The sequence below is a fragment of the Vipera berus genome, assembly GCF_964194415.1.
Source record: "Vipera berus genome assembly, chromosome: W".
NCBI lineage: Eukaryota > Metazoa > Chordata > Lepidosauria > Squamata > Viperidae > Vipera > Vipera berus.
Window position 1 is genome coordinate 72,022,428 of NC_138210.1, and position 24,732 is coordinate 72,047,159.

General features: G+C 47.7%; 1 protein-coding gene across 2 annotated transcripts in view; it reads right to left on the reverse strand.

The window, feature by feature from the left end:
• Nucleotides 1-4,485: 4,485 nt before the first annotated feature.
• Nucleotides 4,486-24,732, reverse strand: part of LOC308676672 (protein arginine N-methyltransferase 5-like) — a 35,085-nt gene continuing 14,838 nt past the window's right edge. For both annotated transcript variants that reach the window (XM_081342658.1, XM_081342659.1), the window contains exons 7-17: nucleotides 24,530-24,693; nucleotides 22,813-22,974; nucleotides 21,770-21,847; nucleotides 19,676-19,734; nucleotides 17,420-17,542; nucleotides 14,488-14,663; nucleotides 11,045-11,154; nucleotides 9,366-9,459; nucleotides 7,614-7,730; nucleotides 5,706-5,770; nucleotides 4,486-4,889 (exon numbers count right to left, since the gene is read on the reverse strand). In XM_081342658.1, the coding sequence (XP_081198784.1) occupies nucleotides 4,737-4,889; nucleotides 5,706-5,770; nucleotides 7,614-7,730; nucleotides 9,366-9,459; nucleotides 11,045-11,154; nucleotides 14,488-14,663; nucleotides 17,420-17,542; nucleotides 19,676-19,734; nucleotides 21,770-21,847; nucleotides 22,813-22,974; nucleotides 24,530-24,693 (1,301 nt within the window). In that variant the 3' untranslated portion in view covers nucleotides 4,486-4,736. The remainder of the gene's footprint in view (nucleotides 4,890-5,705; nucleotides 5,771-7,613; nucleotides 7,731-9,365; nucleotides 9,460-11,044; nucleotides 11,155-14,487; nucleotides 14,664-17,419; nucleotides 17,543-19,675; nucleotides 19,735-21,769; nucleotides 21,848-22,812; nucleotides 22,975-24,529; nucleotides 24,694-24,732) is intronic.

Consider the following 24,732-nt stretch of genomic DNA (forward strand, 5'->3'; position numbering starts at 1 on the left):
GTCAGAGGCCGCGAAGCTCCTGTAGCGAAGGAAAAAGGGGAGGGGTCGCGCAGTTACCACGGCAACAGCGGCCTGGTCTCCCGGCTGAGGCCTGGCGAGTTGCTCGCCTCGCCCAGTTTCCTAGCGAGGAGGCAAAATAGGCGGCCTTTTGTCCCGAAACTGGGGAGGTTTTGTAGGCTGCCGAGGCGGGATGGAGATTCGGAAGGGCCAAAGGTCTCCATAATCCCTTATTATTAAAGCCTTATTAAAACCTGGCAGCTGAGCGCAATTCCTGAGGGAGCCCATTATGTGAGGTAAAAGAGGCCGCTTTCAACAGGGTCGCCTCAGCTAATCCTGCTTCAAATTGGGAGCCGGCATCCCTCGTGCATCCAGGCCCTTAAGGGGTGATAAAAGTAAAAGCACCCCCTTCCATCTGCCCATAACACAGCGGTAAATCAAGGACATCTCTCCACAATGGCAGCAAGCCTGCTCCTTTGAGCCTAAAATTTTATGTTGCTGAGCGAGAAATTGGTGAAGTGGATTTTGCCTCGTTTTACGACCTTTCTTGCCACGGTTGCTAAGGGAATCACTGCGGTTGTTAAGATAAAGAGTGGAAAGTCAGCCCCCTCCACCAGAGAAGGAAATGTTAAAAGGGCAGGAAAATATTATTTCCTCAAAGGATCTTGGAGAGGCAGGAAAGCAAGCCCAGTTTTCTTAATAGTCCTAAGTCTCCCTCCCCCAAGCAGAAACCAGCTCTATAGAAATGCAGGTGTAAATCCAGGAAGGTTGAAGCTAGAAAATTAAGAAGACAAAAGGCACCTAAAATCTACATACCCCACCCAAACTCTTAAAGACAGCACATAATAGTGAAGGGAAGGCACACAGGTCAAAATCGCTCGGATTCGGACCGGTCTGGACTCTGACTGGGCAGAGTCTGGCGATCAGGACACGGGCGGTCTTGTCGATACCACCTGGGATGAGTTTGATTCTGTGACCCCTGAGGAAGTGGACAGGATCATGGGGAGGCTGAGCACCACCACATGTTTACTGGACCTGTGCCCTTCCTGGCTGGTCTATGCAGCCCGGGAGAGGACACGCAGCTGGTTCCAGGCAGTTATATCGGCTTCTTTGGGTGAGGGTAGCTTCCCCGCCGTCTTGAAAGAGGCGGTGGTGAGGCCTCTCCTCAAGAAGCCTGCCTTGGACCCAGCTGTATTGAACAACTTTCGTCCTGTCTCCAACCTTCGCTTTCTTGCGAAGGTTGTGGAGAGTGTGGTGGCGCATCAGCTCCCTCTGGTCCTGGATGAAGCGGATTATCTAGACCCGTACCAATCGGGTTTCAGGCCCGGGCACAGCACGGAGACGGCATTGGTCGCGCTGGTGAATGATCTCTGGAGGGCTCGGGACAGGGGATATTCCTCTGTTCTAGTCCTATTAGACCTCTCGGCGGCTTTCGATACCATCGACCATGGTATCTTGCTGCGGCGTCTCAGGGGACTGGGAGTGGGAGGCACAGTCTTACAGTGGTTCTCCTCCTATCTCCAGGGACGTTCGCAGTCGGTGTTGGCAGGAGGGCAGAGGTCGACCGCGAGGTCTCTCATTTGTGGAGTCCCTCAGGGGTCGGTCCTCTCGCCTCTCCTGTTCAACATCTACATGAAACCGCTGGGTGAGATCATTCGTGGTTTTGGAGTTGGGTATCATCAGTACGCGGATGATACCCAACTTTTCTTTTCGACCCCAAACCACCCCAGTGATGCCCTCAACGTGATGTCCCGTTGCCTGGAGGCGGTTCGGGTCTGGATGGGGAGGAACAGACTTCAACTCAACCCCGACAAGACTGAGTGGCTTTGCATATCTTCATCCCGGGTCTATTTGGACATTCCACCTCTTGCTATGGGGGGTGAACTATTACCCCCCGTAGATAGGGCTCGCAACTTGGGAGTCCTCCTAGATTCACGGCTCACCTTGGAAGACCATATAGGAGCTGTGACTAGGGGGGCTTTCGCCCAGGTTCGCCTGGTGCGCCAGTTGCGGCCCTATCTTAGCCGGGATGATTTATGCACGGTCACTCATGCGCTCGTGGCCTCTCGTCTGGACTACTGCAACGCTCTCTACATGGGGCTGCCCTTGAGGACCACCCGGAAGCTCCAACTGGTACAGAATGCAGCCGCGAGAGTTGTGTTGGGAGTCTCCCGATACTCCCACGTTACACCTTTGCTCCGTGAGCTGCATTGGTTGCCAGTTGCCTTCCGGGTGAGATTCAAGGTACTGGTAATGGTGTTCAAAGCCCTTCATGGCATGGGGCCGGAGTACCTTAGGGAACATCTGCTGCCGGCATCAAGCTCCCTGCGCCCTGTGCGTTCCCACAGAGAGGGCCTCCTCAGGGTGCCACCGGTCAGAGAATGTCGATTGGTGGCGCCCAGGGGGAGATCCTTCTCTGTGGGCGCTCCGGAGCTGTGGAATCAGTTGCCGGTAGAGCTCCGGATGGCGCCCGATCTTCGCTCCTTTCGTCGCGATCTCAAGACGTTTTTGTTTGTACAAGCCAGCCTAGCCTGATGGGGATTGGTGGGGGTTTTATTTTTTTGTATTCTTAATTTTATTTTTGGGGTTTTATTATTGTATTAATTGTTTTAACTTGGGCAATTATTTAATCTCTTTTTAATGTTTGTACTTTGTATTTGACTTTTGCCCTGTGAACCGCCCTGAGTCCTCAGGGAGAAGGGCGGTATATAAATATTATTAAATTAAATTAAATTAAATTAAAATACGTGACACAAGAAATAGCCTCAAACAGGAACAGGAAGCAGCTCCAAACAAAAGGCTCCAGAGGGTATAAAAACCCACTCCCTACATGTGTTCACCCTTTTTTTTTTCTGTCAGCCATCTTCCTGTCTGGTTCTTTTTTTCAATAAACTACAACCTTCTTCCTTAAAGCGGTCACCATGTTTGTTTTCAGCTTGGACGGAACCACGATGAAGATTTCTCTTCCAACAATAGGTCACACGCTTGCGAAGTGAATCAGGCTTCTGCCGTTGACTTGGCTTGCAACCGTCATAAATGCCGAGCGTCTGAATTTTGATCACCGGACCATTGGGGACGCACCGACGATCCCAATACGAAAAACGGTCGTTAAGTCACTTTGTTCGCAGCCCTTGTAACTTTGAATGGTCGCTAAGCGAACTGTTGTTAAGTTGAGGACTACCTGCATCAGGCTAGCTTAACAGCCTGGCTGCCTCATTTTGCACCTTCTAGATACTCTTCAAGGGAAGCCCTACATACAGTCTGCTGGAGTAGTCAAGCTCAGAAGCAACTACTGGCAGGATATATGCATTGCTCTAAATATGAGGAATGCAGTCATTAATAGCACTAAGACTTATAGACAGTTTCATGGGGCTTAGCAGCCCTAATTTATGGAATCAGCCTAATCCCCCCCCCTAGGAATCTGGGTCATTTTACTGACCTCGGAAGGATGGAGTTAGGCTCAAACTGCTAGCAGCGAGCAGCAAATTGGCCTGCAATACTGCATTTGAACCACTGCGCCCACTTTTGTGATCGAGAGCATCCTGTCATACAGGATCACAGTCTGGATTGGAAGCATCCCTGATTTGGACAGGAAAGCGGTGGAAAGAGTAGTGAGGATGGCTGAAAATATCATCGGCAGTTCCTTCCCTTCCACCCAGGACATGGCACAGAAGCGTTGCTTGAGCAGGGTCCATACGATTATCTGGGACACGACACATCCTCTTCACGACCTGTTTTTCTTGTTACCTTCTGGGAGGGGGCTCCGTGGTATCTGAAGCAGAACATCCAGATTCAGTCACAGCTTTGTTCCATAAAGTATTAACTTTGTGAACTCTAAAGCTTCCTCCTTCCGTTATGTATTCAAGATGGACAATGATTAATATTTATGTTACTTATATGTAAGCGTGGTCTATACCCGTGCTGGTGAACCTATGGCACGCATGCCATAGGTGGCACGCAGAGCGCTATCTGTGGGCACGTGTGCCGTCACCCCTGTCCTAGGCCTTCAGCTGGCCAAAAAAAAAAAAAAAGGTTCGTTCAATCAATCAATTTCAACTTCTCACAGGAAACCAAAAGATCTCACAAAGTTGGAATTGATTGATTGAACTTTTTAGTCCCACTCAGTCTGCCATTACTACCACAGCCATGCCCACCCAATGGGCCATGCCTACCCGGCACCCGATACATAAGTGGGTTTTAGGTTGCAGTTTGGACACTGGGTCTCTAAAAAGATCGCCATCACTGGTCTATACATAGGTTGTATATAGCATGTTTAAATGTGCGTTATGTATGTGTACACTTTGAGAGCAAGCAACTAAATTTCATTTTTAATGTGTGCCATTGTGCCCACAGTAAAAAATGACAATAAAGTTCTATCTATCTATCTATCTATCTATCTATCTATCTATCTATCTATCTATCTATCTATCTATCTATCTATCATACTGCTCCAGGTCCTTGTTTCTCTTGGGTAGTGGCTTCCAAGAACACATTTCAGCAACTTTATTGAAATTTCACCGACCGGAAAACATGATCGAGGCAGGTGGAAGCAGCCAAGCTAAAGACTTTTGAGTCCAACCTGCAAACCAGCAAACGGTGAAAGACCTTGTGACTTTGCGTAGAAAAATCAGTCTCTCTCTTGTCCCGAGTGCAAAGCAGAAGGAGGTTCCTTGTGGTCTCGATGCCGGAGCGATGGCGGGGCAGGGGAGGGGGGGAACGACGACAAATTGAACTCCTGCTCACAATCCAATGGTGTAGGAACGTCCCGTGGGGTTGTGGATGACCGAACACATTGGGGAAACCACAGCCCACTCGTACCACACTTTCTTGGAGTTGCTGCAACGCCAAAAGGTCACTCGGATCTTCTCGCCCGCCTGGACGGTCATGGGTTGCTGTGGGTGGGACACCGTTACTAGCAGCACAATCATTCTGGGCCATATAAACATTACTTTCCCCCCTCACACACACACACAAAGTCAGGTCCCACGGGGTCAGGCCTCCCCCACAGAGTCAGTCCCACCAGCATGTTTCCGTACAGAAGTAGAGAGGTCATAGGAACCCAAGTATTTTTGAATTATTGGCTGAACACCTGGTTCTGCCAGCGGGTCTGGGGAGCTAGAGCCCATTAAATGGTTAGTTTGAATCTGTGTTGTCACTGGGGTGGGTGGTGGGCTATTATTTTCCTTCTTATTTTTAAATTCTTTTTAAAGCATGGTTTTTATATCCTGTAAGCCGCCTTGAGTCGCCATTTATTTTCTACATCAATAAATATTCAAACGCATTTCAAATAAACACCTAATTCTCACACTGCTGTCTAATGACTATGTATATTTACCCATGTAGTATGGCTGCAGTGTTATTATTTATCATTATTATATTCTTTACTACTAATCCATCCATCCACCCATCCATTCATCTACCTATCTTATCTTATCTATCATCTATCTATCTCTCTCTCTATCTGTCTATCTATCTACCTACCTACCTATCTACCTATCACTTAACTAATGTCTCCCTTGGCACAGAAATTTGGCGCTCAAGGGCAGTCGTTAAGACAAGGACTTCCTGTAATGTAAAAACCCTTGCAGCGAAACAAAAGTTTCGTTTTGTTAATAGTTTTCCTCGGTGAAAAATCTTCAAATACTGCTGACAGGAAGGCTTATTCCCATGCCGGGAATTTAAAAAAAAAACTAATACAAAAGACCTACCTTAATGGGAAAGAATATAGGGAACCACGAAAACATGCCAGGTGAATGAGTCTCAGGTCGGATACCTGTAAGAATGAGTGGGGAGAGGAGAAAGGGGAAAAAAAAGAGGTTTCAGCAATATCAAGGCAACTATAACATCTTCCCACTGAGGGTGAGGCCCCCACCTACCCTTCTGGCCTTGAACAGAATAGAATAAAAGCTGGAAGGGACCTTGGAGGTCTTCTAGTCCAGCCCCCTGCTCAAGCAGAAGAACCCGTCCTATACCATCTCAGACAACGGACTGTCTAGTCCAGGGCTCTTCAAACTTGGCCCTTTTATGACTTGTGGACTTCAACTCCCAGAATTCCTCAGTCAACCTCCATTTTGTTTGTTAGATTTAAGACAGGGCTCTTCAAACTTGGCCCTTTTATGACTTGTGGACTTCAACTCCCAGAATTCCTCAGCCAACCTCCATTTTGTTTGTTAGATTTAAGACAGGGCTCTTCAAACTTGGCCCTTTTATGACTTGTGGACTTCAACTCCCAGAATTCCTCAGCCAACCTCCATTTTGTTTGTTAGATTTAAGACAGGGCTCTTCAAACTTGGCCCTTTTATGACTTGTGGACTTCAACTCCCAGAATTCCTCAGCCAACCTCCATTTTGTTTGTTAGATTTAAGACAGAGCTCTTCAAACTTGGCCCTTTTATGACTTGTGGACTTCAACTCCCAGAATTCCTCAGCCAACCTCCATTTTGTTTGTTAGATTTAAGACAGGGCTCTTCAAACTTGGCCCTTTTATGACTTGTGGACTTCAACTCCCAGAATTCCTCAGCCAACCTCCATTTTGTTTGTTTGATTTAAGACAGGGCTCTTCAAACTTGGCCCTTTTATGACTTGTGGACTTCAACTCTCCGAATTCCTCAGCCAGGCACTGACTGAGAAATTCTGGGAGTTGAAGTCCACAAGTTATAAAAGAGCCAAGTTTGAAGTGCCCTGCTCTAGTCTCTTCTTGAAAATCTCCAGTGATGGAGCACCCAGGATTTCCGGTGGCAAGCTGTTCCACTGGTTAATTGTCCTGTCAGGAAGTTTCTCCTTAGTTCCAGGTTGCTTCACTCTTTGATCAGTTTCCAGCCATTGTTTCTCGTCCAGCCCTCTGGTGCTCTGGAGAATAATTTGACCCCCTCTTCTTTGTGGCAGCCCCTCAAATGCTGGAACGCTGCTATCACGTCACCCCTATTTCTTCCTTTTCTTTAGACTAGCCAAATCCAAGTCCCGCAGCCCTTCTTTGTACGTTTTACTCTCCAGGCCTTGGATCATTTTACTTGCTCTTCTCTGAATTTTTTTTTTCCAAACTCTCAACATCTTTTTTGTGATGTGGTGACCAAAATTGGCTGCAGCATTCCAGGTGTGGCCTCGCTAGGGTTTTATACAGCGGTACTAATACCTCGCGTGATCTTCGTTCTGTGTCTCTATTTATACAACCCAGGATTGTTATTAGCTTTTTTTTTGGCTGCTGCTGCTGCACACCACCGGCTCACGGTCAAGTGATCGTCCACTAGCACTCCAAGGTCGCTCTCAGAGTTACCGTTTTTGAGCCCGGTCTTGCCCCATCTGCGCTTGTACCTTTGATTCGAGGCCTTCCAAGACCTTAAAATTTGGCTGTGCCGGGTTGGCGCAGAGCCCCGATGGAGATGCATTGGAAAGGTGGGTGGCTGGTGTACCCCCCCCCACACACACACCTCCTCCACTCAAGCCTGCGGTTTTTACTTGTAACCCATCCTTGTAATTTAATTTTTTTAAAAAATATTTTTATTACATTGTTAAGCTGCCCCAGAATCACTTTGGATAGTGCGATGGGCTTCGTATAAATGTAATAAATGATAAAAGGAGAAGGGCACATTCTTCCGTCTGAGGCTTCCCTTAACCTACTGAGTGTGATATCGCCGTATAGCGTCGTCTCAAAGTAGCCGGCGAAGCCGTGAAGCACCGTGTTCACGTCCACCTGGAATTCCAGCGTTTGATAACGGTTGTTGTCCTTCAGAGGGTCTGCAAGAGGGGAAAAAGACGAGGCAAAAGGTATTATGGGACACACACACCCCGGAGGCTCTAAAGCAGGCGTGTCAAACTGGCGACATATCGTGACTTGTTCCCCAGTGCCGGCAATGGAGTAGGCGTGGTTTCGGCATGACGCATCCGGCCGGTCGGCCGGCAGTTTGACAATGCCTGCTCTAAAGAAAGCAAGGATAAAATATCCAAGCCAGATCCAGCTGTTTCGAACAGGGTGGAAGATGGCTTGTTGTGGGGCGGGTTAACCCAGGTTTTCTAGTAAAGTTAAAAAAAATTTTTTTTTTTAAAAAAAAAGTGCAGTCAGCTCTTCTTATCTAGACAAGGGCTTTTCAACCTTTTTACAGATCGTACCACTTTTAGGACATGACAATATTCGAAGACCACCAGTGCTTAGCAAGGTGTCAAAAACATGACGACTAAAAAAAAAGGGGGGGGGGATTTTGGGCTTTACTGGTTGGATTCATTGGTCGTGATAGAAATGGCTAGTTTATAATATTATGGGAAAGGGACACGGTGGCTCAGTGGGTTAGGACGCTGAGCTTGTCGATCAGAAGATCGGCAGTTTGGCGGGTCGAATCCCAAGTGCCGCGTAACAGAGTGAGCGCCTGTCACTCGTCCCAGCTTCTGCCAACCTAGCAGTTCGAAAGCACGTAAAAATGCAAGTAGAAAAATAGGGACCACTACGGTGGGAAGGTAACAGCGTTCCGTGCGCCTTTGGCGTCTAGGCATGCCGGCCACATGACCACAGAGATGTCCTCGGACAAGCACTGGCTCTTCGGCTTTGAAACGGAGATGAGCACCAGCCCCTAGAGTTGGAAACGACTAGCACGCATGTGCGGGGGAACCTTTACCTTTTTAATATTAAGGGAAAGTAAAAAGTCGGGGTTCAATGTTAATGCTTCCTTCTACTACAACCGAGGAAGTCAGAAGTCAATGCCTTTTCTTTTTTCCCTTCTCCCCCTCACTTTTCCCTTTTTCTCTCACCCCTGGCTCGCAAAAGGCCCTCACTCGCTCTCTCACTCACTCACCCTTTGCTTGCAAAGGCCACTCTCTCTCTCATTCACTCACTTTGCTCCCAAAAGCCCCTCACTCTCGCTCACGGACACTTTGCTCCCAAAAGCCGCTCTCTCTCTCTTTCACTCACTCACACTTCGCTCGCAAAGGCCACTCGCTCGCCCTCTCCTCACTGCTTCATTAACAAAAGCCTCTTCTCTTCTCTCTCTCTTTCTGTGTTTTTTTTTCTCTCTCTCCCGCCGAAATCTGCCCCTTTTAGAGCTTCTCCTCTCTCCGTCCTACTCCCTTTTTTCCTCTGGAGACGCTGGAAGCTCCGATCAGCATGTAGCCGCGTGCGGAGATCCTGAGGCTTCTGCCGAGTCCTGCAGCTCCAGCTGATCTTGTCCAGGCCTAAGTAGAGCCGCTTTAGCTTGTTCCCTCCCCGTTACACTTTGGCTAGGGGGTTGCGTACCACCTGCCAGGTGCTAAAGTACCACCAGTGGTACGCGTACCACTGGTTGAAAAGCCCTGATTTCTAGACAACTAACCATCTAGTTCAGGCAAGTATTCCTTTCCATAACACCGTAGGGGTATTTTGCTCTCCGAAAGCATTGTCCCTACCTGGATTGGGGTGTTTGAAGGAGAAACAGGCTTTTGGGGGTGCTAGCTGGTGGAAGTTGTGAAGGCGCACAACGTACGGCATTTCAAATTGAGCCTGGGAAGCAAAACGAAATAAAACAGAATAAAACCAGTTTTTTTAAAAAATGCCAAATGTGTTAGGGTGCTCTCTGAGCTTGGTTTTTTTCTTCTTGCAAACGTTTCACAACCCACCTAGGAAACATCATTAGGGCTACTGGAAGATGCCATTCCCAAATCTTTTTTTTAATAGAAAGGTTCCAATTTCCCTTTGTCTCTAAGGATCAAATTAAAGGTTTGTAATAATTTCTCTTCTACATGTAGGGTGGAGTATACTATATGTTTGATTCTGCATGCTGCTGAAGATTCCTTTTAGTTTTGTATCACTGATAAAATTAAATTTAAAAATTCCTCCGGGGCGTCCTGCAAATCTAAAGGATGTATTTTAATTAGGAGATTTGATTACAAAATACGTATGTTTGATTATATACGTCATTTTAAGACACGAGATCCTTCATTATCTTTTAACAATGTTATTTTAACGGAAGTAACTTGATTATTTGAAAACACGTAATATTTGACAGTAAATAATTTTAGGAATTTTAGACGTCGGGGGGGGGGGAAGGCTAAAGTGAGAATTAAGAAATTAGATGATGGAAATTACCAGAGGGAATGTTTAAAAATTAAACATTTGTTTGAAATATGGTTAAAGTAATAGAAAGATTGTGAATATAAATGAAGATTAGTTTAAGAGAGATGAGCCCTTAAAGTAATATAATATGCCTTCTTTTTTTTTCTTTTGTGTTTGGTTTTTTTGACATGAGAAATATAAAAACGTTGGGGTGGTTTATATAAAAGAAATGTTTTCTGTTTTATCTTTTTTTTCTTTTTGCTCTTAACCGCCCTGAGTCTTCGGAGAAGGGCGGGATATAAATGGAATTAAAATAAAATAAATAAATAAAATAAATTTTGTTTTAAGATACAAGAAATGTAAAAATGTCATGGCTTGTATGGGAAAAAAGACTTAAATACCTAAGTGTAAGTAATTTTGAGAAAATCTTAACCAGTAAAAGTGTTTTGAATACTGTGGGGAAAAACAAATTTAAATAAGAATTTTGTAAACAGGATTTATGACGAGGCAATCGAAATGATCAATGAAAAGAAGCTTTATATTGATGTGGCTATTATTTGCAGAAACATTAGAAAAATGTTTATATTTAATTGTCATTTACAATTTGTGCTTTAGATTGTACGCCGCCCTGAGTCTTCGGGGAAGGGCGGGATATAAATGGGATTAAAAAAAAAAGAACTGTATTAATTTAAGATTGGCAAAAGCGAGAATATTATTGGAAGAAGGGGCAATCAAGTAAGACTATTATATGGACTATAGAATTATAGAAATTAATTGGTATTGTTTTTTAAACATTAACCCAGACAACACAATATTAAGGTGTATGTTAAAAATCAACAGAGCATATTTTTTTAAACAATAAAATTAGGAATTTTAACCTGACCTTTACTGCATACATATTTTTTTCCGTTAGGAAAAGCCTTACTTCCCCCCCCCCCCAAAAGATCAAGAATTCTTTTTTCCTTTCCTTTTCTTTTCTCCAAACAGATTTTAATTTCTTTCTAGCAAAAAACACATTTGGAGACCCACTCACCTCAGGATCGCGATCCTTTTCACGACAGGCCCGCACTTCATTATAAAGTTTCGAGGACGAGATGGGGCCCAAGAAAGAGGTGTAATCACAGGGGATGCTGACCCCGCCCTCTGTGCATGGGCAAAAAGCAAAGAAACATCAGTCACTTGCAATTAAAATAGGTCGTTGAATCTATCCTAATCCACAGATCTTCCAGCTGGCTTACGGCATTATTATTACCGGTAGTCCTTGACTTACAAGCAGTCAAAGTTGAAAAAAAGTGATTTACAACTGATGCTTGCATTTACAACCATTGCAGCATTTTCCCACAGTCATGTGTTCAAAAATTAAGCTGCTTGGCAACTGGCAGGTATCCGTGACAGTTGCAGCACGCCGGGGTTGCAAATGCAATCACCATTTGCAGCCTTGACAGCCGTCAAGCCTTGACAGACCTACCAGAGAGTCGGGGATACACCGTCATCTGGACCATAGTTGACCTGTTTTCCAAGCAGGTCCATTTTGTTCCGTTAAGGGGCTTACCCTCGGCCCGGCGTCTGGCCTGGCTTTTTATAACCCACGTGTACCGTTTACACGGGGCGCCTAGACGTATTATCTCGGACCGAGGGGTACAATTTACCGCCAGGTTCTGGCGTGAATTTCTCCAGTTCATCGGGTCATCCCAGGGACTAAGCTCGGGGTATCATCCCTGCACAAACGGCGCGGCAGAACGAGCCAACGCGGCGGTGGAGCAATACCTACGCAGCTATGTCTCGTACCAGCAGGCAGACTGGGCTGACCTATTGGCGTTTGCAGAAATCGCCCACAACAACGCTGTGCACAGTGGTACTGGTCTCCCACCGTATACAGTGGTGTCTGGCTACGATTTCCCTCCTGTTCCCGAGTGTGACCAGGGGCCGGCCTCCTCTTGTCAACCCCAGGAGTGGATGCTACAAGTCAGAAAAGTATGGGCGGCGACCAAACAGGCTCTAAACAAGCAAGCCAGTATTGTAAAAGCCCAAGCGGATAAGAAGCGCCAACCGTTCTACACCCCAGGGGTTGGGGACTGGGTGTACTTATCCACAAAATACCTGAGATTACAAATACCTAGTAGAAAGCTGGGCCCTAAGTACATAGGCCCCTTCCAGGTAACCCACATCGTCAATCCGGTCACGGTGCGCCTTCGGCTGCCTAAATTTCTAGGCAAAGTGCATCCCGTGTTCCACGGCAGCTTACTGAAACCAGCCCCTGTTCCTATTCGGGGGGAGCCAGTCGGGCCGGGGCCTGTGGGTGATGGGCAATATGAGGTACAAGAAGTCTTAGACTCCAGGATGCGGAGAGGGCGACTGCAATACCTGGTGCTGTGGAAAGGATACCCAATAACTGAGGCATCCTGGGTGGCGGAGTCAAACGTTCAGGCCCCTAGATTGGTTAAGGCGTTCCACCAGAAGCACCCTGGTAAACCCTCGGGAGGGGGTCGGGGGGGATCTGCTGCTCTCCTTAGTGCTTGTCTGACTTCTCTACCTTGCCTTTCAGGAGGAGCCTTGGTAGGAGGGGCCGACTGTCGAGCCCTTCGGGTTCGACAAACTCGCCGGGAGGGGGATTCGGCTCGCAGCCCTCGGCAACAGCAGCGGCCACGCCCACACCCTCCAGCTGTCCGGCGGGCGAGCTGCCGTTTGCCGCCGAAAGCCCAGCCGGCCCCAAAGCCCCCAGCTGACCGGCGGGCGAGCAGCCGTTCGAATGCCCAGCCGCTCCTACACTCGCCAGCTGGCCGGGGGGGAAGCAGCCGCGCGCCGCCGAAGGCCCAGCCGCTCCCATCACCAGCTGGCCGGGGGGGAGGCAGCCGCGCGCCGCCGAAGGCCCAGCCGCTCCCAAGCTCCTCAGCTGACCGGCGGGCGAGCAGCCGTGCGACGCCGAGAGTCCAGCCGCGCCCACACCCTCCAGCTGTCCGGCGGGCGAGCGCCGGACCCACGGGCGTGCCGCTATCTGAAAGGAGGCTGAGGGCGGTCGTGAGTGGCTGCAGGATGGCTACGCCGGGGCAGCCAGCAGGGAGACGGCCGGCAGCGACGCAGGGTGCTGAACAGCTGCACCCGGACCTTGGGGGCTGCCAGGGGGTCATGGGGATGGCGCGGGGAGATGCATTGGTGGAGGGGAGCACACTCAGGTTGTTAGGAGGGGGGTGGGCTTGTACTTACCTTCACGCTGGGAAGCACGGTGCCGGTGGAGGGAGCTGGGCGTGGGTTGAAGGAGTAGGGGGGTGGAGTATTTACGCAGGCCAGGCGGATGCTGGTCTGCACGAGGGAGGGGTGGAGTCTAGGGGTGGGGCTGCTACCTAGTTACAGATTCAGAATAAAAGGTGCGTTGAGAGCGTGTGGCTCTCAACGCTGACTTTGTTAAGGTATAGAGATCCTGCTATTAAAGGTACTCTTTCCAGTCATCCGTACTTCGTCGTGGTTTTTCCTGTGGGCTTGTCAATCCGGCGAAGACGAGGAGTTGACACTGGCAAGCAAATTCTACCTGGGGGAAGCCCAGATTCCCTTAACAAACCCGTGATTCATTTAATGACCATGGTGATTCACTTAAGAACCATGGCAAAAAAAGGTCAGGATCGGAAGCTGCCCAAACTTACCCTGTGTGGTAAGATGGGTGGCCAATAAATTTTATAAAGAAAAATAAAATAAAATAAAAAATAATAAAACAACAAAAACTGAATTAAATTAAATTAAATCAAAAAAGCAATAAAACAAAAAATGATATTAAAATAAAGTAAAATGTAACAAAACAATAAAAAATGAAATTAAACAAAAACAATAAAAAATAAACAAAATAAATAACAGAACAATAAAAAAGTAAAGTAAAATAAAAAACAAAAACATGAAATTAAAATAAATAAAATGTAAAAACAAAAAAAGGAAACTAAACTAAAATAAAATGTAATAAAACAATAAAATGAAATCAATAAAAACAATAAAACAAGAAGAATGAATTAAAATAAACAAAATAAAATATAATCAGATTAAAAAATGAAACAAATTCAATTAAAATAAAAAATAATAAAACAAAAAATAAATTAAAATAAATAATAAAATATAATCAAATAAAAAATGAGGTAAATTAAACCAAAACCATAAAATAAAAAATAAATCAATATATAAAATAAATACAATAAAAAAATGAAACAAAATAAAAATAAAACAAAAGTAAATTAAAAATACAAACAAAATAAACAAACTATAATAAAATGCAGAATGATAAAATAAAAATAAAACAAAATTAAATTAAAAATAAAATAATACTAGGCATGAATCCCTTAAGAACTGCCTTGCTCAACAGCGGAAATTCTGCCTCCCCCCTCTGGTTGCGGTCGTAAGCCGAGGACTCCCTGTGATATATAAATATTCTAAATATTTCTGACCACAACTGTCATTTTTTTAAAGCTTCCATAGTCTCTTTTTCCCCCGACTCACCTTTCAGACAATGTTCCGCCCCATCCAGACACTCCGGAGACAACTCATTGTCCGCGAAGGAGCCCAGCAATTCCGACACCATCAGATCCGCTTTCTCGGGGGCCTCCCACTCGCGCATGTCCCGGGAGACCACCGTCACCTGGGAACCCCATTCCTCGTACTGCCAGCTCTCCAGCCTGGAAGAAAAAAGGGCGGGAAGAGGTGCAGGCGGTTAAAAGGGACTAGCACCTTCGATCGCTCGCGTGGAAGACTTTCTCTCCACAAAACCGCCCCACAGAGCAGACTAGGATTAAATATGATTAAATGTTCATCTCCCCATTCCCCAGAAGCAAGAGGTAGAGAGGAAAGGATGAGAGAGACTGCTCTCAAAGCTGGCTGGGGGGGATTCTGGGAGTTGAAGTCCACGTATCTTACGCCCCCTACCCCCCCAAAAGGTTGACCAAAACTACTCTTAAGACTTCCATTGTTGCATCCGTCCCCGTTGGGTAAGGAAGAGAAGAAAGAGGGTGATGTTTTTCTGAGCAGAATTTGTCATCCGTTTGGATTTAAGTTGGCCTAAGAAACCATTATTTTGACCAAGAATGATGGCTGTGTTAAACTGTGGTTTGGAACAGGGCTCTCCGAACCCGGCAACTTTTTAAGACTAGTGGACTTCAACTCCCAGAATTCCACAGCCAAGCAGGCAGGCCGGGGAATTCTGGGAGTTGGAAGTCCACCTATCTTAAGGTTCCCCAAAGATGAACAAAACTACTTCCACTTGTTTCATCCAGGGGTCTTCAAACTTGGCCCTTTGATGACTTGTGGACTTCAACTCCCAGAATTCCTCAGCCAGGCACGTGTGCCTGGCTGAGGAATTCTGGGAGCTGAAGTCCACAAGTCATCAAAGGGCCAGGTTTGAAGACCCCTGGCTTTATTCATCACCTTTGGAGAAGGAAAGGAGGAAAATAGGTAGGTGCACAATTTTTTTAAATCCTGTGCCCCACTTCAGAAGTGCACGTAACACCCCATCTCACCCCCCTGGGTTCTGGGTAGGAAAAACCGGATTGGAAAGAAACCATGATACTAATGGGTAGATTCCCACCCCCCACACACTGCACTCTGCAATGGTTCCAATAGCTTAAGCCGCAAAACACACAATCAGTCAAGTCTTCTCTGGCCACTGTCCCTTCCCCAGATGTGTGACTTCTCAATTCTTGGCCTTCTCAACAGGCATGCTGGCAGGGGAATTCTGGGAACTGAAGACCCTTCACTGACAGGGTGCTCGGGGAAGAAATACTGCCTTAACTAAACGGACATCCAAGATCTAGGCCAAACCCAGGTCACGTAAAAAGGCCTGAATCGCTGCCAGCAGCAGACAAAACAAGAAGCCTTGAGTGGGTTTCCTGGATCCAGTCGTTCGTGTCCTGCCTTTATGTTTTATTTATTTTTTTCATAAATAGCTCAGCATACTTAATACTCCTTCCCCCTGCTATTTTCTCCGCAACAACAACAACAACAACCCTGTGAGGTGGGTTGGGCTGAGAGTGTGTGTGACTGGCCCAAGGTCACCCAGCTGGCTTTCATGCCTAAAGCAAGCCTAACAATTCACCCTCTCCTGGTCATTGTCCCCAAAGTCACTCAGCCAGCCTCCCACCTAAGGTGGGACTAGAACTCCCAGTCTCCTGGCGATTGGCCCTAAGGCTCCAAGTCTTCCGCCTAGGACAGGATTAGAGCTGCCAATCTCCTGGTGACTGGCCCCCACATCACCCGGTGCTTTTCCTGCCGAAGGTGAGACTAGAATTCCCAGTCTCCTGGGGACTGGCTCCAAATCACCCTGTGGCTTTCCTGCCAAAGGCAGGACTAGAACTCCCAGACTCCTGGTGATTGGCTCCAAATCACCCACTGGCTTTTCTGCCTAAGATAGGACTAGAACTCCCAGTCGCCTGGTGATTGGCTCCAAATCAACCTAGGGCTTTCCTGCCTAAGGTGGGACTAGAACTCCCAGTCGCCTGGTGACTGGCTCCAAATCAACCTAAGGTTTTCCTGCCTAAGGTGGGACTAGAACTCCCAGTCGCCTGGTGATTGGCTCCAAATCACCCTATGGCTTTCCTGCCTAAGGTAGGACTAGAACTCCCAGACTCCTGGTGACTGGCTCCAAATCAACCTAAGGCTTTCCTGCCTAAGGTGGGACTAGAACTCCCAGTCGCCTGGTGATTGGCTCCAAATCAGCCTAAGGCTTTCCTGCCTAAGGTGGGACTAGAACTCCCAGTCGCCTGGTGATTGGCTCCAATCACCCTGTGGCTTTCCTGCCTAAGGTGGGACTAGAACTCCCAGTCTCCTGGTGATCGGCGCCAAATCATCCTGTGGCTTTCCTACCTAAGGTGGGACTAGAACTCTCTGGGTGACTGGCCCAAGGTCCTCTAGCCAGCGTTTGTGACTAACGCAGAACTAGAACTCACCGTCTCCTAGCCACGGGTCCAAAGTCACCCAGCCAGCTTTCGTGCCTAAGACGGGACTAGAACTCCCATTCTCCTGGCTTCTAGCCTTTACCACTAGACCAGGGGTAGGCAACCTGGCCTCTTTTATGACTCGTGGACTTCAACTTCCAGAATTCCTGAGCCACCCACGCTGAGGGAAAAGGGAGAGGTTTCCATGCTGAGCCATGGCTGGCTCAGGAATTCTGGGAGTTGAAGTCCACGAGTCATGAAGGGGCCAGAGTTCCCCCATGCTGGCTCAGGAATTCTGGGAGTTGAAGTCCACAAGTCATAAAAGAGCCCAGGTTGCCTACCCCTGCACTAGACCATGCTGGGTCTCCTCAAAACACATTTTCCTGCACAATGACATCCACAGGCAGATTCCCCCCCCCCACACACACACACCACGCCCCCCCCCCGTTGGAACTAGAGCTTCACGCCAAGGACACGAAGTCCCTGGCGGGCCAGAACCCACTTACGTCACCACAGCGTTGGGGTTCTTCTCCACGGCGTAAATCTTAACGTGCCGGTTGGCCTGGCGGGCCGCTCGGAGGGAGGCGTTGACCAGGGGACCCCTCCCGGCCCCCAAGACCATCACCACCCTGCGGGGTCGGGGTAAAAAACAAACAGGGAGAAGCGTGGGACACAAGGCAAGGAGTCGACAAAACAATAACAACAACAACAGGCCGTTCTCTATCATTAGCGCCTGGCTAAACCGGGCGCCCCGCTGGGAGCAATCCAGCTAAAAACCAAGCTGGCGAGAGCGAGTGATTGTTGTCGTCCCACAGGGCCAGAAAGTGTGTCTCCACTCACAATCAAACACAAGGCCGCCCACCCGTTGGGCGACAAGCACCGGCAGCCAATGAAGCCGAACGAGTGGCTGGTCTCACTGCTTTTCATTAAAAAGGGGAGTTGGCGTGTGTGTGTGTGTGTGTGTGTGTCTGTGTGTGTGTGTGTGTGTGTGTGTGTGTGTAGAGAATGTGCTTAAAAGTGAATTCTAATTTTAAAAAAGGTGACTTTTGCATTGGGGTATTTGCCCAGCTGCCCCTTTTATTTTAAAATGAGTTTGTCTCGGATCGCACAGCCGCCAGCCATGTAATCCTGGACGGAGCTGCGTGGTGTGATGTTGTGTTCCAGGGACTGGAAGGGGTCAGCAGGCAGTCCTCGACTTAAAACGACCACAACGGAGCCCCAAATTTCGGCTGTGGCTCAGCGAGACGGTTGAGGGAATTTTGTCCCGTTTTTACCAAAGTCTGGCCAAAGTGGTTCAGCGAATCGTTGAACTTGAGCGAGGAACACGGTCGTTAAGTGAATCGGGCTTCCCCCTCCCCCCCCATTGACTTTGCTTGCCAGAAGGTGACAAAAGGGGGAATCACGTGACCCCGGGAGGCTGTGACCGTCGTAAATACGAGTCAGATGTCAGGCATCAGAAACCCGACCACGTGACCGCGGAGGATGCTGCCACGGTAGTTAAGTGTGAAACACGGTTGTGAGTCCTCTTTTTTCAGCGCCGCTGTAACTTCGAACGGTCGCTAAAGGAACCGTGGTAAGTCGAGGCCTACCTGGGACATTAGTGCTTTATTGCTATAGAAAAAAAAAAGGATTAAAAATTGAGGGAGAGGCCACATTTCAGCTTATTATGGGTGGTCCTCGACTCACAACCCTTTTGTTTCATGACCGTTTGAAGTTCAACGACACTGAAAAGGGGACATATGTCCAGTTCTCACACTTATGACCACTGTAGCATTCCCCCCCTCCCCCCCCCGGTCATGGGATTCAAATTTGGGTGACAAACGTCATGTATTTCCGGTGTTGCAGCAACCGGAGTCCCGAATTTGTCATTTGCAACCTTCCTAGATAGCTTCTGACAGGCAAAGTCAAGTGGGAAATCCAGATTCACTTAACGACCGCAGCAACTCATTTAACAACTGTGGCCAAAAAAAAAAAGGTAGTAAAATGGAATAGGACTCATTTAACAACTGCCTTGCTTGGCAGCCGAATGTTTGGGTCCCACTGTCGACATAAATCGAGGACTACCTGTAGTCACTAATATTATTTAATCCAAGGGACCCAGGATGATTGACAGGTACCCTTGCATCCCCAGTGGGTCCGTTGTAATTTCGAATAGTTTCTGAGCAACCGGTCGCAGGTCAAGGACGGTAAGTCCGTCGTAACTTCAAACAATTCCTCAGCAACCAGTCCCAAGTCAACTCCTTGACTTGCGACCGGTTGCTTAGCAACTGCTCGAAGTTACGACAGACCTAAACGGAAGGGGGGGGGTGTCTTACAATCCCTATTTGAAGACCTGAAGGTTCTCTCTCACAGTCATGTGACTACAATCTGGCTGCTTGGCAACCAGCCCGCCTTTACAGCCATTGGCAGCGTCCCGTGGTCACGTGACCGCCTTTGACAACGATTTGCTCCCAGTGGTCGGCAAAACGGGCCCATAGCAAACCACTGACCACAGCAGGGTTCACTTAGTGACCACGGATTTGCTTAAGGACCGCTGCAAAAATGAGAGAGTTTTACAAGCTTTGCAACTTACGACCATGATGGGGAGGCCTTCCATGATGGCTGTTAAGTCGAGGACGACGTGGTACACTTTTGTAGGAGGACTGAAACGCGGCAAAGAGGAGGCAGATGGATCTGACACATTTTGTCAACCTACGTCCAAGGATTGTGAACACACACACACACACACACAGGCCTGCCTCCATGTTGGGGTTTCTACTCACTGGACATTCGTCTCTTTCTCCGCGTCGGGAACACGGTCCAAGAGGCACCGGTATATCGCCTGAACAGAGAAAAGCAACACAACTTTAGTTTTCCCGATCTAGAACAGGGGTCCCCGAACCCCGGTTTGTGGACCAGTACCAGGCCGCGGCATGCCAGCAACCGATCCGCACAAACAAAACCCCATCCGCGAGATGCAGGCAGCATACAAAACCACGCACTCTCCGGTCTGCGGAAAAACCTTTCTCCACGGAACGGGTCCTTGGTGCTCAAAAGGTTGGGGACCTCTGGTCTAGAACAGGGATAGCCAACCTTGGCTCTTTTATGACTCGTGGACTTCAACTCCCAGAATTCCTGAGCCAGCCATGCTCCACGAGTCATAAAAGAGCCAAGGTTGCAGAACATTGAGGGTCACACAAGCATTAGGGCTGCCCTCAAAGGGCCAGTTGCATAAGACTACGTATCGTATTCTTGAAGAGCATCCGGAAGCTCCAGTTGGTGCAAAAGGATGCAGGTTTTGTGCAGACCTCGGTTCATGCAAGCACCATGGGCATTCGCAGCCCCATTTGTATGAGTGTCGCGGGCATTCACAGCCCCGTTCGTGCGAGCACTCATGGCGCCACTCTCACGAGCAATGGGTTTTTGTGCACACGTGCGTGCATTTGAGCACACAAACCCTGTCCCCACAAAACCATCCCTTCATTGCCCCCTCCCCCAGCTCTTGGACGCCAAACCCCAAAAGGTTGGGGAAGGCTGTTATTGTTCTGTCCCAGCCTACTTGAGTCCTTGTTAACTCACTAGGACAAACCCCTCTTCCAACAAGTAGGCTGGAAGTGCAGGAAAAACAAACCCCTTTTAATATTACTTACAGACCTGCAAAATGTCCCCAAAACAAAGGCAAACAGAACACGATTCAAACCCGAGAATTGTTCACAGGCAAGGCAATCAGAACCTGATCCCACAAAACTGGAGTCCTTTGCAAATGGTTGCCTTCAGCAGCCAGCACCGCCCACACCTTCCCTTTTTATTATGCAGCCCCAAGGGGTGGCTTCTCAATGCTTTCTCCTTCGCCCTTGGAGTCGCCCCATTGCCTCCCTCTGTCCTGCTCTTGTTGCCTGTCGGCGTTTGCGAGCGTCTATGGCCGTGGTGGCGAACCTATGGGACGCGTGCCACAGGTGGCACGCAGAGCCCTCTCTTGTGGACACACGAGCCGTCGCCCCAGTCCTAACCTTTCAGCTGGGATTTATAAAACCTTTTCGCTTTAGGCCTCTGCCGTCGTGTGCAAAACAAAAAAAAGCCGCCCTGAGTCTTCGGAGAAGGGCGGGATATAAATGGAATTAAAAAAAAAAAATTCAACTTCTCGCTGGGAAAAAAAAAAGATCTGGCAAAGTTGGAATTGATTGATTGAACTTTTTAGTCCCAGCCAGTCTGCCGTAGCCACCGCAGCCACGCCCACCCAATGGGCCATGCCCACCCGGCACCCGACGATACATAAGTGGATTTTGGGTTGCAGTTTGGACACTCGGTCTCTAAAAAGTTCGCCATCACTGGCCTATACATAGGTTGTATATAGCATGTTTAAATGTGCATTATGTATGTGTACGCTTTGAGAGCAAGCAACTAAATTTCATTTTTAATGTGTGCCATTGTACCCACAGTAAAAAATGACAATCAAGATCTATCTATCTATCTATCTATCTATCTATCTATCTATCTATCTATCTATCTATCTATCTATCTATCTATCATACTGACCACCCGTCACCCAATGATACATAAGTGAGTTTTAGGTTGCAGTTTGGGCACTCGGTCATCGCTGGTCTACGATGTCTTCCAGCTGTGAGTCCTCAGAGTCTGACTCAGCTTCCCAGCACAGCTGGGCCTCAGCCTGAGAACGAGGGAAAGGGCCAGGGTCTTCATCAGATTGGAAGTCCCGGCACTCATCAGAGCCTCTGATGGCTCTCCAGGCCCCCCTCCCCTCCTCCTCCGATTCCCCAGACTAAACTGCCGGGTCCACTGGCTGGCACGGAATCACAACAGTTATAGACTTTTTCATTATTTCAACAAATCGCCCCCTCTACCTCTTGAGAACTGACCTGCTGGTACTGGGAGTATTTGATTGGGTCCTTCTCGAAGACTTCGTAAGTCTGGGACTCCAGGTTGTCCATCAAGGGCTATTGGGATCAAGAACCAAGGAGAGGCGTTGGAATCGGGGATAATCCACAGAAGGCAAAGAGCAAATTGGAAGGGCACAACTTCCCTCCTCAATATTTGAGATAATTCTGAATACAGGCAGTCCTCAACTTACGACCGATCCATTTAGCCAACGTTTGTTGTGACAACGGCCCAGGGAAAAAAAAACCGACCGTTTTTCACACTTAACGACGGTCGCAGCATCCCCGGGTTCACGTGATCCCAATTCAGACGCTTGGCAACTGGTTCGTATTTACGACGGTCGCGGCGTCCCGGCGTCATGCCATCCCCTTTGGCGACCTTCTGACGAGCAAAGTCAACAAGGGGGAAGCCAGATTCGCTTCCCAACCGGGTTACTAAGATGTCAACTGCAGGGATTCGCTTAGCAACCGCAGCCGGAAAGGTCGTAAAACGGGGCAATTCTCAAGAGTTGTCAAAAGCTGTCTCGCTCAGCAGTGGAACGTTTGGACTCAGTTGTGGCCGTAAATCGAGGACTACCTGTAATTAAGGCATCGTCAAGATTGAGCCGGTCTGATGCCTGCTAGCTTCTAACGCTGATCAACTTGCTGTAGGAAATCGGGGAGGGGTAGAAAGTGAAGGGAGGAAACAGAATTCATGGACCGCGAGAGCCTGCGAGAACACCAAGGTCACTAGCGCAGGTGCTCGAAGGAGAAGTGGATTGTTCCCATAACCAAAAGAAACATTACTATTGGACAATGTAAACACCCAGCAGGTGGAGCCAAAGGGAACCTACTGTTTAACTAAGCAAGCTATTGCGCAGGAAAACCAGAGCTGGTTTTGCTTCTTCGGTTCCGAGACGGTGTATCCCATAAAGTTTTACCTTTGGGGCATTTTAATTGCCTTGCGGGATCCTTTCCTTTGGGGACATTCCGGACCCCAAATCTTTCTGAGGTTCGGTCCAACATGCCAAGAACGGAAGACTCACCTGCAACGGAGACTGCAGGTAATCTTCATAACCTTTTGCAAAAAGCTCATAAGCGGAAGGAGGTGGGCGATTCTGGCTGAGATACTCCAAGTATTGCAAGTAAGAGCAGAATTCCTTTCCTGGATGGTGGTGGGCTCCCGTGATGATGAACTGCACCTCAAGCTGAGTGAGGGGGAAAAAAATAAGAGGTTCACAGCTTCCAGCAAAAAATAAAATAAAATAAAAATGCATGATTAATATTAATATTTATATATATATATGTGTGTGTGTGTGTGTATGTGTGTGTGTGTGTAAAAGTAAAGGTTCCCCTGCACATACTCTAGGGGCCGGTGCTCATCTCCGTTTCAAAGCCGAAGAGCCAACGCTTGTCCGAGGACGTCTCCGTGGTCACGTGGCCAGCATGACTAGATGCCAAAGGCGCACGGAATGCTGTTACCTTCCCACCGTAGTGGTCCCTATTTTTCTACTTGCATTTTTACGTGCTTTCGAACTGCTAGGTTGGCAGAAGCTGGGACGAGTAACAGGCGCTCACTCTGTTATGCGGCACTCGGGATTTGACCCGCCAAACTGCCGACCTTCTGATCGACAGGCTCAGTGTCCTAACCCACTGAGCCACCGCGTCCCATATATATATATATATATATGTTTTCGTAGATTCTCGCGGGTGTCTGTATGTGTAGGTCTAGAGTCTCAGGTTTCTTCCCGCGTTCCTTTCATCTTCAGAAAGTTGTGGCGACGTTTCGACGACGGATGGGATTTCGTCGAAACGTCGCCACAACTTTCTGAAGATGAAAGGAACGCGGGAAGAAACCCAAGACTCTAGACCTACATATATATATATATATATATATATATATACACACACATACATATATATATATATATATATATATATATATATATATATATATGCTTGTTAACTATTTTGTTAACTTGTTAACTATATATATATGTATGTATGTATGTATATATGCGTGTGTGTGTGTATGATGTGTATATGTGTGTATATATGTAGATGTATCTGTATATAAAAATAGATGTGGAGAAGCAATCAGAGCAAGGAGAAAAGATAAGAACAGCTTTAAGCAGAGACGGGAGGATTATTTCTGAGTCACGCAGGCCAATTAAGCGCCAGACTTCTTTTTTTTTTCATTTGCCCAACTTTTTACTTTTAGGTTCAAACTAATTGTGGGAAATATACAGTTAGTCCTCGATTTACGACCATTCATTTATGAGCCGTGGCAGCGCAGTGGTTAGAATGCAGTATTGCAGGCTAATTCTGCCGACTGCCAGGAGTTCGATCCTGACCGGCTCAAGGTTGACTCTGCCTTCCATCCTTCCGAGGTCGGTAAAATGAGGACCCAGATGGTTTTTGCGGGGGGGGGGGACAGTAGGCTGACTCTGTAAACCCCTTAGAGAGGGCTGTAAAGTGCTGTGAAGCGGTATATAAGTCTTAAGAGCTATTGCTATTTCTAAACAAAAAGTGGTATACGTTATCAGCATTTGCCTGTTCTGGAAAAGAGTTGAGAAAAATTGAAGGATGGATGGATGGATGGATGGATGGATGGATGGATGGATAGATAGATAGATAGATAGATAGATAGATAGATAGATAGATAGATAGATAGATAGATAGATAGATAGATAGATAGATAGATAGTGTCTGTGTGTACCGAAAAGAGGACAAACCCAACAGAGGTTGGGGGGACTTACTTACTTTAAGCAGGCGAAAGATCAGACGCTGATGCATCTTGGAAAGAACAGGGAACCCTTTCTTATTGGTTAAGAAGATGCTGGTGGGTAGGATGGCTGCTTTGATTGGCTCGCCCAGCCAGCGGTCGATGACATGGTTGGATGGCAGGTCTGGGCCCACCTCCAGCGCTGCCAAGAAAGGGAACAGAAAGTTGATCAGCGGGAGGA